Raw genomic sequence first — 13858 nt, 5'->3', positions numbered from 1 at the left:
ACTTTTAAGGTTTTAAAAACAATTGTATTATGTTTATGATATAATTTTAAGAAGCTGCACCCCTAAAGGGGTATATTTTTAAAACAAGTTTTTAAACATTATAAAGAACTAACTCGATAAGAATCTGTTGGAACTAAAATTATTATTGTTTATTTAAGATATTATATGAGAGGCTTTAGCAGGTAAATTCAACACGTTACAATTACAATTTTTTCAAAAATCGTATTTAGTAATCTGGGTATTTGCCTTGATATCAGGAATTTTTTTTAAATTCATATAATTTGTATACTGAACCAAGGTAAAATGACCAGATACTGGTAAGTGAAGAAATACACAGTACTGTATTAAGTTTACAGAAATTAATGGTGTCTAAGAACAAATACCTAGTGTACAGTAACAGCAACTTTTTGGTTAAAAGATTTCACATTTAACATAAATATTGATATTTTAACAAATTAAAAAAACGCTTACTTTAATCATGAAAACAGACTAGTGTTATAAGAAAAATTACCAGCAGTTATACGGTAGGGAATTAAATTAATAGCAAATATTAGAAGTTTGAGCTTCCATTATGTAAAAGCTACTATGTACAATCATATTGAAAGTTTACCTGAATAATAATACATATACATGCTTGTATATCTCAAATATGCCTAATTCTGTTTTAAAATGATCATAGAACTCTTATCATACTAACCTCATCCACCTGAGCCTGAGATTGCTGAATACGCTTTGATGTGTCTTGGTTGGTCTTGGTCCCACCCGTCGATGTTCCTGAATAATCCATGGTTTATGCTCTGTAAAATATATTTGGCAAACATTAATGTATGAAATTGCTGTTTATGTGAAGATTTTTTTAAGGTTAGCTGAATAGCTTAAAATGTTTTAACACAAGATTAACCACAGATAACACTTATTTGATGCTGATTAATGCGTTACATGTGCCACATGGATAAAAAGAACAGATTTGGTGTACCATCATTTGTTTATTTTATTCCTTATTATCAACAATATGGCCAATATATAATGATTAGAAAAGTTTATTTTTATAAGCCAATTAATAAGAAACATGTACACGTAAAAAAGAAAGTAAACTATGAATAATTAATACACAATAAGCAGTTATATAGCCAATATAGTTCTGAGTTAAAAGAATGCAGTGTAAATATGTTTAGACATGGTTTATTCATGTGTTATGTGCGTGTACATGTTAAATGAGTTGGTTCTGTCAGTTCACTTGAGTTTGTAAGATCTTAAATGGATATGCAGATCATAAGTTGAAAAAGTAAAAGACAATGTGATATGTTACCCATGTAGTTGAATCCTTAACACATTCATGACAACAAACCATTTACGGTCTTCACAGACACCCCGTGTGGATCACTAATGACCTAAGGCCAATGTTAATTATATCCTGTCATGGGAAACCAGTGGCTCAAAAACAACTCATATTTGCAAAATTTTTTAAAAATTTTAATTATCATTGTAGTAAAAATGTTTAAAGAACTACACAGTCCTGTAAAACAACTTTTAAGGTTCTTGAACTTTTTCACTTCGTAAGGTGTTATCATACATAATTTTGTTTGAGACGATTGAACAATATCGATCATTTGAGTGTTGGACACTTATTATACTGCAACCAAAAATGTAGAAAAAAGGCCAAAACTACTGAAAATGTTCGGTAATTCTAAGCAATATATGGGTCAACCTCGATTTTTCTCATATTACAATATAATGTTCCAATAGTCAATTAGAAAAGGAAATGACTAGAATTTCTTGCCGGAAAGCAGTTATAGAGAGCAGGCAACTCATATTACATTATAATGTTCCAATAGTCAATTAGAAAAGGAAATGACTAGAATTTCTTGCTGGAAAGCAGTTATAGGGAGCAGGCAACTGCAAGAATTACCTATTAGTGATCAGGGGCACTGACGTGATCTGGGCTTCAAATTTGGAACTACTCGAGTTAATTTTTTTTCTAAAAGAGCAAGCAGCGCGAAGCGCTGCGCAGCGGGCAAGCATCGTGCGTGATCTTCGTCTATACTGAATTGATTCAGGCCAAAGGAATGACACAGATTACTTTACCAGATTTTTACGGAGATTTTGTATTGGGCGGATTATATTGGTTTACTTTGCTTTCCAGCATGTAATTATGTGTTTAAAATTGTTTTACATACATTACCTACATTATATTGTAATATGTAATAACAATTTATCAAAAATTTTTAATAAAAAAAAGGATCACGCACGATGCCTGCCCGCTGCGCAGCGCTTCGCGCTGCTTGCTCTTTTAGGAAAAAAATTAACTCGAGTAGTTCCAAATTTGAAGCCCAGATCACGTCAGTGCCCCTGAGCACTAATAGGTAACTCTAAGCAATATATGACCGTCTGGCAGTTGCCTGCTCCCTATAACTGCTTTCCGGCAAGAAATTCTAGTCATTTCCTTCTCTAATTGACTATTGGAACAATATATTGTAATATGAGAAAAATCGATGTTGACCCATATATTGCTTAGAATTACCAAATGTTCCTCTTTACCTACAAAATATTGTCACTACACATAACAACTCTTCAAATATCATATGTTTTAACATGAAGTGCATTTCCGTATTTTGACATTTAACATGTAGGCCATATATAGCCGTAATATGAAAAAAAATCATAAAATCACAGTAGGCCTAGGCATGAAACCTACTGAAATTATATAGTGTTACTGAAAACATACTGAAGACAAGTAGTCTAGAGAAAAGTGATATAGACCATGTACCATATAGGTATTCAGAAGTTTCTTCTCCAGAAGAGTACGGCATCCAACAGATGAAAGAGAAACATCAAATCTAGGGTGAAATGTCTTGCCTCCCGACTAAGTTACAAATAAAGTTATAGATTACATAAGTTTTAGGCTATAAATAATAAATAGGTAATCACTTATTTGGCTTTAACCCTGGATCTGACAGTTGAAATTCCTTTAGTGGAAGGCACTAAAAAAGTACATTATTAGAGAGAACAGACTTTATTTTACTACTGTGAAAAATTCATTAAGTTACATGTCATTATGATGATCCTTTCTTGTTTCCTGAAAAGAAACAATGTCGGTGATAAAGAGATCACGTTGTTCCTACCTACTATTTATTAGGCTATAGGCCTATAGGTAATTAAATACATATGCATTATATATTATAAAGAGCTAATGAACGCTCACATGATCTGAGCTTGAATTTAGGTACTAAATCAAGGGACCCTTTTCTTCTTTCGCCGGTAGTGCAGAGCATCGAAGTCCACACTGATAGCCAGGGGTATTTCTATTCCTGACCTCCGGTCATGTGCCAGTTCAACCAATGTAATCTGACGTCAGAAAAATTGGAACAATCTAGGAAGTGACTAATCTGAAATGGTCCTGGTCGTCATTGCGGATGTCCGTGGCACATTGCAAGAAAAGTAAAACATCATCTCTCAAGATAGAACCCAAAGTTAAGCTCCGATCACTGAGTGCTCGTAAAGGTTATCTTTAAATTTGGTATACAACTATTAACATATTTATGATAACCTAATAGAAACCGATTATAGCATAACAAGTAACCGAGTAAATAAGTACAGAATGGACTCCTTCTTGCTGACATCAGTTTCTTTTGACAGGTAGAAACAAGAACTGACCGTCATAATGACATGTAGTTTTCACAGAACGTAATATAAAGTTCTGTCTATATAAAAAATAGTGGCTACCGGATAATAGCAAAGTACCTGTATATCGATGATTCAATTGTCATGGTGGCCGCTTATACTGCAGCCGGAATAGGCCTAAGTTTTACACTTTGATACATTTGGAGCCTACATGAATAATGTTTATATAAAATATTTAAGTTTAACATCCATACACTTGAGTTCATTAGTAAAGTATTATAAGACACTGCCTCTCTCTAGGTCTATTAATAAATTCAGTATTAGCTAATCGGACAATTTAGCAGAATATAATATATATATATATATATATATATATATATATATATATAAAACCTACATAGATTATATACATATATAGGCTTTTAATATCAACTTATATCTTTATTGCATAGACTAGTGAAATAATGTATAACTCACCAAATGAAATACTTTGTTGTAGCCTAATGTCCAGTACCCTTCAACAGGCTGAATCTGGATTATGAAGACAATTTTCACATAAAAGACGGAATTATATATGAGAGTTGCGGAGTTTTTAATTTGTTAAACAGACTTCGCTAATAACTGTGCTAGAATCACTCTCAATCACACATTAACGAAAAGGATTAAAGTTAATATCACTTATGAAACTAGACAAACAACAGTAAAAGTAGTACTCGGTCCACACCTGTCATTTAGTCAGCAGTGATCAAGACCTCCGTCTACGTCACTGGCTGTATAGTCAGTGATGAGAAGTTCCAGTTATGCCAAGTTGTCTATTATCCTCATTAGTCATTATCTAATAAAAGCTTCAATGAACAAAAATCATAGTTTGATTACAGTAACTGAATAAGTTAAACTTCGGACATGTCTTTAGTTAATTTTTTGTGCATTTTAAAGTTTTAATGAAATAAATAACAATAACAGAAGAGTGCCCTTTGTCATTTAATGTTACTGTACGTACGAAATGATACAAAAAAAGTTCGTAGTTCTTACATAACATCATAATATAATAGCCTCTATCCCGGATACGGAACTGACAATGTCATCAATGCACTATTGCACTGCACTCATTTATCTGTTATTTTATGTATTCTGGGTAAAGGGTAATTAATTATCGCACTTCGGGCCCAGAGACAAAGAGAGAGAGAGAGAGATATAGCTAGATAAATATATGTATATCTGATGTAGCGTAGCTACCTTTTTTGATGCTCAGGGGCTCGTAAAAAAGCCAGGAACGGAATATTAACTTCGATTGTATTAGTTACTACATTTTTATTACAATTATTACAATGTAAAATTATTTACAACAAATTACTATTTTGATTATATATATATATATATATATATATATATATATATATATATATATATATATATATATAATGTTGTCTGTTTGTCTTTATAGAATCGTAAACTATTTGACCGATTGTTATGAAAATGTGAATGCATATGTATTTTCCCACGGAGAAGGTTTATATGGTATGCCCATTGATGCCAATTTAACTCGCCTCTAGGCGGCACTGCAAAAGATAAAAGTTTTCAAAACGTCTGCACATTATAAACTGCAATTACGAGACAGTTACGTATATTACATAGGCAAACACTATTTGAAGTTATGACGCTAAGTTGTGACGTATATTTGTCTTAAAAATAAGCATCAGTTTGAACTTCAAAATTGAGTGTTCAACCACTTTATAATAAAGTACATGTGCATGTACAATGGCTATAAACATACACTATTAATTAACAGACTTTCTTGATCGTGACAACAAGGCAAACTACATCGGCGTTAGAAATATATTTCACTTGAACCAGAAGCGTTTATACACAGGCAGGGCTAATGAAAAACGTGCAAAGCCGCGGAAAACAGCTAGTTATTTATAAAGGTTTTAATATTTGTTTTGTTTAAAATATTGAATTGTGAATTTTTACCACTAAAATAGTTTAATTTTACACATACACTAAAAATGTTCTTTAAACTGTTGTATATACCGGTATTTGCTTATTATTTATATATTGCATATTTATCTTAAAATTGTAATTTGTCATTCATGTAAGTTATATTTTGCCGATACCTTGTCAGGTCATGCTTTGACATCAGATTCAATGTGCATCTTGTATAAATACTGTAATTTTTATACACGTATAAATTTGTATTTTTGTATAAATAATGTATTAGAGCATACTGGTTTTCGAATGTATGTTGTGTGTTAGGGTTGCCCAGAATTTCGTGACCGTCGGTGTTGCCTGCCACTCACTGCCCGCGCTGTTGGGTTGGGATACCCGACTGATAGTTCTTCCAAAGCCGATAGTGCTCTCCCCCTCTCTACGAAAACTTTTTAATGGCTGCTCATGTTAATGCTTAGTCGCTCTTTTGTCACATTGGCAATTTCAGAACAATATTTCACTCTTCTCAGTTTGATTTAATATTAGTTTCTGAGAATTGGCTGAAACCTTTTTTGAGATACCGGACTGTCGAGTTAATGGGCTACTCGTACAGGAATAACTGACTGCCTAGGGTAGTGGAGATGTCACTGTTTTTTCGTCTGGTTCATATTCCTTGCTGTATCTACTCTTCTATCTTCTGAGACATTAGGCACATGACGGTCAGAATACTGTACATGTTTCTTTCTAGACGTTAGTTTTAATAGATCACAATTCTTAGTAGCCATCTGTTATAGAACTTCTAATCTTGGTTAACGTCTTAACCTGTTGTTTTGCTCCAGTCAAGTTATTGTAATGGAAGACTTAAACACCGAGTTAGTTCAACTTAGACCAGTCACATACGATCAAATCTTTTTATCATATGGAGAGATACCTCTCCCTGAATGTTCAAAACATGATTGATATTATGCGAACTAACTTCTTTTTCCAAAACCCAATCCGAAGTTCATACTATAAAAACACATTGATCTTTACCTTCTGCTTTTCGACATCCTTTGATATTTCCTAGCATGAAATATTTTCTGATAACGCGAATAAAATGTTAACAGGTTGTCCTGGAGGCAAAAACTCTGTGAACGATCCCGTAATATCAAAAAAGTAAGCATGGTCTTGATTTTTTATTTGATCATTCGAGCTTTTCCTGGTCGAGAAGATAGGGGAGTGTGCCACTCTTCCCTTTGCCGTTTTTTCTCGGGATCATACTCGAAAACCCATGATTCACCAGTGATATGTGACACAAAATGTGGGCCATTTTCAATATTGTCAAGATCATGGCATACATACTTGCGATTGTATTTTTGTAAAATTGTCAGGTTTTTTGGTACCATCTTGGCACACACCTTTCGCAGGCCCAAATCTTATCTAATAATCTGATGAAGAGTGAAACTATTCAAACTCAACTATTTACTCATAGTCTTAATGTAAGTCGACGGTCTCACCTCACCAGAGCCCTAATTCGTTCGATGTTCTCATCAGTATTCTATGTTATAGGCCTCCCAGAACTGGCTTCATCTTCAACTAACTCCTGACCCTTTAAAAATGCCTTATGCCACCGAAAACCTTGTGCTCTGATTGTTCCCCATAAGCTTTTTGCTACTTTTCAAAAGTCAAAGTCGCATATTCACCCAGCCTAACACAAAATTTAATGGCACACACACCGTTTCTCCAAACTATGCTGTTCGGTTTTAAAAACACACCACACTATAAACACTTCACTTATCACGTTCTAACAAGTCATAGCGAAAACCTGTACAAGCTCTTATGGCAAATCTCATGTACTTTACCTTCAAGTTTTGACTATTTAATTCTAACAAGTGCTCTTCTTCCAAAGTAGTGAACATGCCAACTACGTAATGTAACGACAATTTATAACAATAAAGTTGGCTACAAATTCTCGTCTTATGGTTATGGAGTTCAGTCACAATATTTCGGTGCAAGCTCGACCTTCAACTTGAAACATCCGTCGAACCCGAGCTTTATTTCGTAAGGAAAAACAAAGGATAAAGTATTGGATGCAACCTTGCTTGAACAATGAAGTTGCACTCTTTCTAGTGCTTCAATTTTTGGATACATGATAAATTTTGGATTGCAATCAGGACAACCACCATCAGCTTGAAATACAGCAATTCCCTTTGTTGTTGTCAAATTTTCTTTTGTCGGAATAAATAGTTATGCAGACATTCTGACAAAATTGAACGTTTAAGTTTCCTATACTACCAATCAGTCCTGCAGTTTTAAACTTGAGTATGTAGATTGATCTGCTCTAATATATTTAACAATTCTATCATTAAGTTTGGGTAACAACATTTTGAGTTATTCCAATTTTGTGGCGAACTTGACAATTATCCTCATTACTTGTAATGTACCTTGAATTCAGTCTAATAATTTAACTTATCATTGCAAAAGAATGTTGTCATTTCTTACGGTTCTCAGAAATTTGTAATAAGTAATTACCAATCAGTTTAACTTATACTCTTTTACAAATATATTCTTCATAATATGGATACCTATCTATGGATATTTATCACAATGTTTCCAGTTAGAACACATTTGGTTATTGTATAGGCCTACTGTTTTTAAAGAGTTGCATTAAAGATTGAATGAAAAAATTGAAAATGAATATATCTTTTATGTTGCTGAAAAATAGTTATTAAGGTAGTGTTTGTAACCGATTTGGTAGAAATATCACGGTGTACTGTAAATTTAGAAGAACAAAATTACAATCTTGCTTAAAAAGTAATTGGGGGGTTAAATTAGTTTTATTTGATTCCAGAATGATACAACTAGTTTTGTTTGTATTGTATTAAAATCATGAATTGAGCGTACGTGCCTCATCGACTGCCCTGAGTGTATATTAGAAAAAAGAAATTCATGTTACCTTACTCTACTAAATTAAAGATTTTTCCGCTCCATAATCCTCACCAACACTGTTCCTTGCATGCAGTTTACAGTACACGAAAATGTTTTACAAAATAGATACAATAGAAGTCGTGGAACATAAGTCAAACACTCGATACAGTTGAATTGCGGACAATGGCGTATAGAACATTTCATTTCAAGGGGTTGACACAGATGGGGATGAACGTATAGAACACTCCTCAAAAGAGGATAGGGTACAAGGATTATTGCCTGAAATACAAATTGTGAAGTTTGTGCGTTATTGTTGACTGAAAGCTTTATAAATATTTTATAAAATTGTCGAGAATTATAAAAAGTGGAGTGTCATAAAGATAAAACAAATAAAAGTATTGTGCCTTTGTTTTTTTAAATATATATTTAGGAAATACATATATGCTTTTACTACCATATACGGAAAAATTACATTTTTTGCTGAGCAACAGAAAGGTTATTGTTACAAATGTTACGGGACCACGCTGATTATCCGAGTGGCAAGATAACCAGACTAAGTCTTAACGCCTGAAGAGCAGGAACTCACAGAGATACGCTGCACAACGGTGTCAAATTGGATTTATTGTTAATTCACTGATATAAATAATTAAATAAGTTCTTCTATCAATTTACAAGAAAAGTTCTCTACTGTCTACTATGTATAGTCTACTATGAATAACTTGTATCTCACAGAAATTATTCTAAATCTTCCAACTAGTGATAGTGCGAGAGAGCGAGTGAAATGCGGGAGAGACTGATCGTTCTTGCAGCTGCAGAGACTGATCATGTGCTGCATTCTGCAGAGACTGTTCCCGTTCGTGCAGTGTGCAAAGACTGATCATCTGTTGGAGTCTGCAGAGGCTGATCACGTATTACAGTCTGTATATACTGATCACACGTTGGAGTCTGCAGAGGCCAATCACGTTTTGCAGTCTGCAAAGGCTGTTCACATGTTTTAATAGTGATAGTTCAGAGTGTTTTAATTGTGATGTTCTGCAGAGACTGACCCCGTTCGTGCAGTCTGCAGAGACTGATCCACACCAGGTCCTGTAGAACCCCCCTACTGGGTGGTACAGTGATTATCCATCCTTAGGATGTCGACATTACTTCATCCAATGTGACCAAATTACTAGATAGACTGTTCTTTTGATTTTTGGTATACTGGGCACAGCGTGTGTAGAATTCAGTCTTGTGACTGTACCTCGCTTCATCCACACCCTCATTCACAAGTAAAGACAGTCATTAATAAATAAATATTGCGTGATTTATAAATGCATAAATGTCTAATGAGAATAAATCCAAATGAATATTCACATCTAGTAGCCTACGTATAGTATCATACAGTATAAACTCGAAATGATTGTTAATACCGATTTCATAAGGGTTTACACAAAAATTAATAAGGCCTTTAACAATTGACTCAGAACTCCCAATTTTTAGTATTTCGTTCTTTATGAGACATAAAACAAATGCTGTATAAGAATCTTTTAATTGTCATTATTTTTTTAATGCAGAACGCTTAAATTGTAAACAGAAAACTATGTTTTAGTACATATATTTGGTTATCACAATCTACAATAACACAAAAACACTTTTTGTTTCGCTCTAATACATGAGTGAATACTACCCAAACAATAAAAAATTGTTTCTGATGTAATATAGGTCTATAGGTCATATGAAGTGAGATGTTTATCGAGTCGCCGGGACCCGGCTCCGTCAGGGATCATAGATCACTACGATTATAGTTATGTACAGTTATTATAGTTGCGTAATGCTTCAGCTCTCACACATGTATCTTTCGCTTTGAATTTAGGTCTAACTCTAAAATATAATATTAATAAACTATACGAGACAAGAGTAAAATAAGGCCCAGTCCTAATCCGAATTAATGTTATAAATGCGAAAGCACCTTTTTTGCTTTCATACGTAAAATACTTAACCAATTTGTACATACAAATTTCAAATTGTCATTTTTAGGGACCCTGGGACGAATATAGGTTTATTCTTATTTCGAAAATCCGTCCGGGTTACTCCCCAATGGTGACTCAAGCAGTGACATATCCCATATTTGTCTATAAAGTAGCGAAATGTTAATTGAAAGAGTCAGTTAAATGTAATCAGCTATTCTGTAAAAACATTGTTTTGACGTGACAACGTCTTAAATTAGGTTGCGGCTCGGAGTCACTCATGAAAAAGTGTAACGCCCGGTAACGTTACGATGCCCGTCCAGTGGGTCCGCCGCACGGGATCCGCACGGGATAAAGCAGATAACTGTGGGTCCGCCGCACGGGATAAAGCAGATAACTATGTTTATTCGTGAAAATGTAGAGTGCTTAGATTCGTCATTTACAACAACTACAACAATAAAGGTAAATAATTGTACACTGATATTTCATTATCGTAAACTATGATTGATTGATTAATTGTTAGATTGACACAAAAGTTGAGAAACTGAGTTTATAGGTTATGTCATCTATTGACAAATGTTGATAGTGTTAAGTAAATTATTAGTTTAAATCACTCTGCAATCAATCGTAATTCAGTCGATTGAGAAGAAACAGCGCGTATTGCTAGTCAAACATTTAAAATAACAAATTATAACCTCTAACCTGTCATAACAGTGCGACCAAACAAACGAACTAAACCGACCAATCACCACGCGCGAAGTTAGAATTTAACTGTGTTTAGCAAGAATTTCAAATTCCAATTTTAGTAAATGTTTTATTCAACTTTACCATTTACAATAACAAATTTTAATTAATTTCAAATTATGTACAATGTTTTAGTAAACAAAATATATTTCTATAGTTAAAATTTGTGCAATTCTTATTTTCATTCAATTCCTTGTTCCTATTGTGCAATTTAATAATATTCATATCAATAAATATTCTACCGAGAAAAAGACGTTGTCACGTAAAATCTTCGCCCGTAAAACCGACTTTACAGGCAACCATAATTTTTTTATTACAAAACGATGATATATTTAATTATTTTAACCACTATTTTCAATTTGTTTACATTCGAGTTTGTTTGTCGAGGGTACATCGCACCCTTTCTCACTCACTGATAAGGTATACGATACTGATTAGTTATATAACTACTGATATACTTCCTAGACTGGACCAAGGAAATAGTAGGCATATTATGATAAAGCAAACATGGATTTGGAAGCAAGAACATGTAATTTAATGTATCATATTTACATATGAATTACAACTGTCATAATGTAAGTATAGAAATGTGTTAATATTATTGATGTTGATTTTAGTTTTTATTTTCAATTACAATATCTATATTTATACCATTTAGAAAACTATACTGTTTTGAATCCAGCCTCATTACAACATTATATACAGTTTTATTTATATTGTTTCTCGGGCAAAATAGCAAACTCCAATTTTGCGTTGGAAAATATGATTAATTTGAACTGGAAGTGCAAAACCTGAAATAATAATTACTTACAATTTTGCTTAACTTCTGGTCTTCTTAATCATGAATATTCTAAAGTGGGTACCTAATGCACGATATATGACTGATTCGACTTTAAAAATATCCTACGGCTCTGTCATATTACATCACAAGTGCGTTCAAGAAAATTATGAACTTCGACATGGAGTTTCTCTGCATTGATCAAGTGTTACTGAAATCGTGAGAGCTATTCAAACAAATACACGGAATGTTGTATAGAAATGAAGGGCGAAGCCGCGGGTACGTGCTAGTGAAAAAATAAAAACGATAATTGTAATTGCATTAGACATCCAAAAAGTATGACAAAATATGATATCACTACTATCTGAACAAAAAGTATGGATAGGCTACACGAGTTTGAACATTAACCACAAACTAACTAATATAGCTATAATTACGAGAGTTACTCGTAAATTAAAATGATTTCGCTTGTTTATTTCTGAACAATGTAATTCCTGTAATTATAGCTTTATTAGTTTTTGGTTAATGTTCAAACTCGTGGATCCATACTTCTTGATCAGAGAGCAGGTTATTGAAAACCTTTATGGCATTATAAAAAATATGTAGGCTTATAGCCATTGATTGGCAATATTATATACGAGTACATTTCAGATACCCAATAAGTGATCCAAAATACTTATGTCAATACTTATGCATTGTAAGTACGGATGAACAATATCGCCATAATTTCCCAAATTCTCGTTGCGAAAGCACTATTTGCGGCAGTACGAAAATTACTGATTTCCTTTTGACATTTTTATTTCTATATACTTTCTATGTTTTTTTTTATTACATCTGTGACATTTTAATCAGCCGTACCGAACTTCTTTGAGGGCAAACGGTCCAACCCATTGCAATTTTTTCCTACCCGAGAAAGAATCCATGGCCTAACTGGAACCTTGCTCTGCGCTGTGGCGATATAAATAAAATGCAACTAGATATAATTTTCAAATTAGTATAGCCTACCGAGTTGGAAATGACCAACATATACTAATTTTCCAATAATTTTGCTTATTGAAAAAGTTTAGCTTGTTATAAATAGGCAAAGTTGTAATGTGACTCCCGTAATTATAGCTATACTAGTTAGTTTTTGATCGGTGTTCACACTCTGTAGTTTTTTGATGTTAGTTTTTTTCTTTAATTTTTGATCCGAGAGTAGACTATTGGAATCTTTTACGTTATTATAAAAATATACAGGCCTCTAGTAATTGATTCCCAAATATGTTCGTTAACCTTTCTTAGAGTCAGAAGAGTAGTTAGTAAAAAAATAAACTTCAAAAATTATTTAGAAATAAAATTATAATATCGGTACTTTGTACGTCACCAAGCCATTGTCAGAATAATAAATGCTACTCACAACGAATAATTGCCAAAAAAAGAATCCTTGATACAAAAAAGATCACATTATATAGCATACACTCCCTTTTATTCAAAATTTCTATTACAGAACAGCCGCATGATACACTGCCCTAATAGGAGGCTACACTTCTGGCTGGTTTACACATGCTAAGTAGAACACATAGAAACACTGGCTCAGAAAAAATAGGTATCACCCGCATCTTCTGAGCAACCTGGCAACTAGAAATATTAAGATATTGAGGATAATGAGCAAAAACTCAATAATGAGAGACTATATACATGTTATTTGCTTAGATCAGTATCTAAGGATGTAAAGATTGAGTTGGCTAGCGTAAGGTTATAGATCGTGGCAAATTATCCTTTCCGATTGCGAATAAAACCTGTAGTAAATATTTCAAAATTTAAAGCTAAGATCCTGAATATGACTTTGCAATATTATGCATTATGTCTTGAAGACTTATTTATTTTATTTAAAAATATATAATTTCTTATATTATTGGGTAACTTTTTTACTGTTCTGCGATTGACGTCATATTAG

At 33.2% G+C, this 13858-nt stretch overlaps 1 protein-coding gene across 2 annotated transcripts in view; it reads right to left on the bottom strand.

Moving 5' to 3' along the window:
- LOC124362645 (synaptobrevin-1) overlaps positions 1 to 13858 on the bottom strand; it is a 36735-nt gene that overhangs the window by 19869 nt on the left and 3008 nt on the right. The window contains exons 1-2 of one of the 2 annotated variants that reach the window (XM_046817332.1): positions 4099 to 4573; positions 698 to 797 (exon numbers count right to left, since the gene is read on the bottom strand). In XM_046817332.1, the coding sequence (XP_046673288.1) occupies positions 698 to 787 (90 nt within the window). In that variant the 5' untranslated portion in view covers positions 788 to 797; positions 4099 to 4573. Of the gene's footprint in view, positions 1 to 697; positions 798 to 4098; positions 4574 to 13858 lie in introns of those variants that run through there. The other variant, XM_046817333.1, reaches the window with a different exon arrangement.

Source organism: Homalodisca vitripennis, chromosome 5, assembly GCF_021130785.1.
Source record: "Homalodisca vitripennis isolate AUS2020 chromosome 5, UT_GWSS_2.1, whole genome shotgun sequence".
Taxonomy (NCBI): Eukaryota; Metazoa; Arthropoda; class Insecta; order Hemiptera; family Cicadellidae; genus Homalodisca; species Homalodisca vitripennis.
Note: the sequence above shows the minus strand (reverse complement) of the source record. Positions and strands in the feature narration are given on the sequence as shown.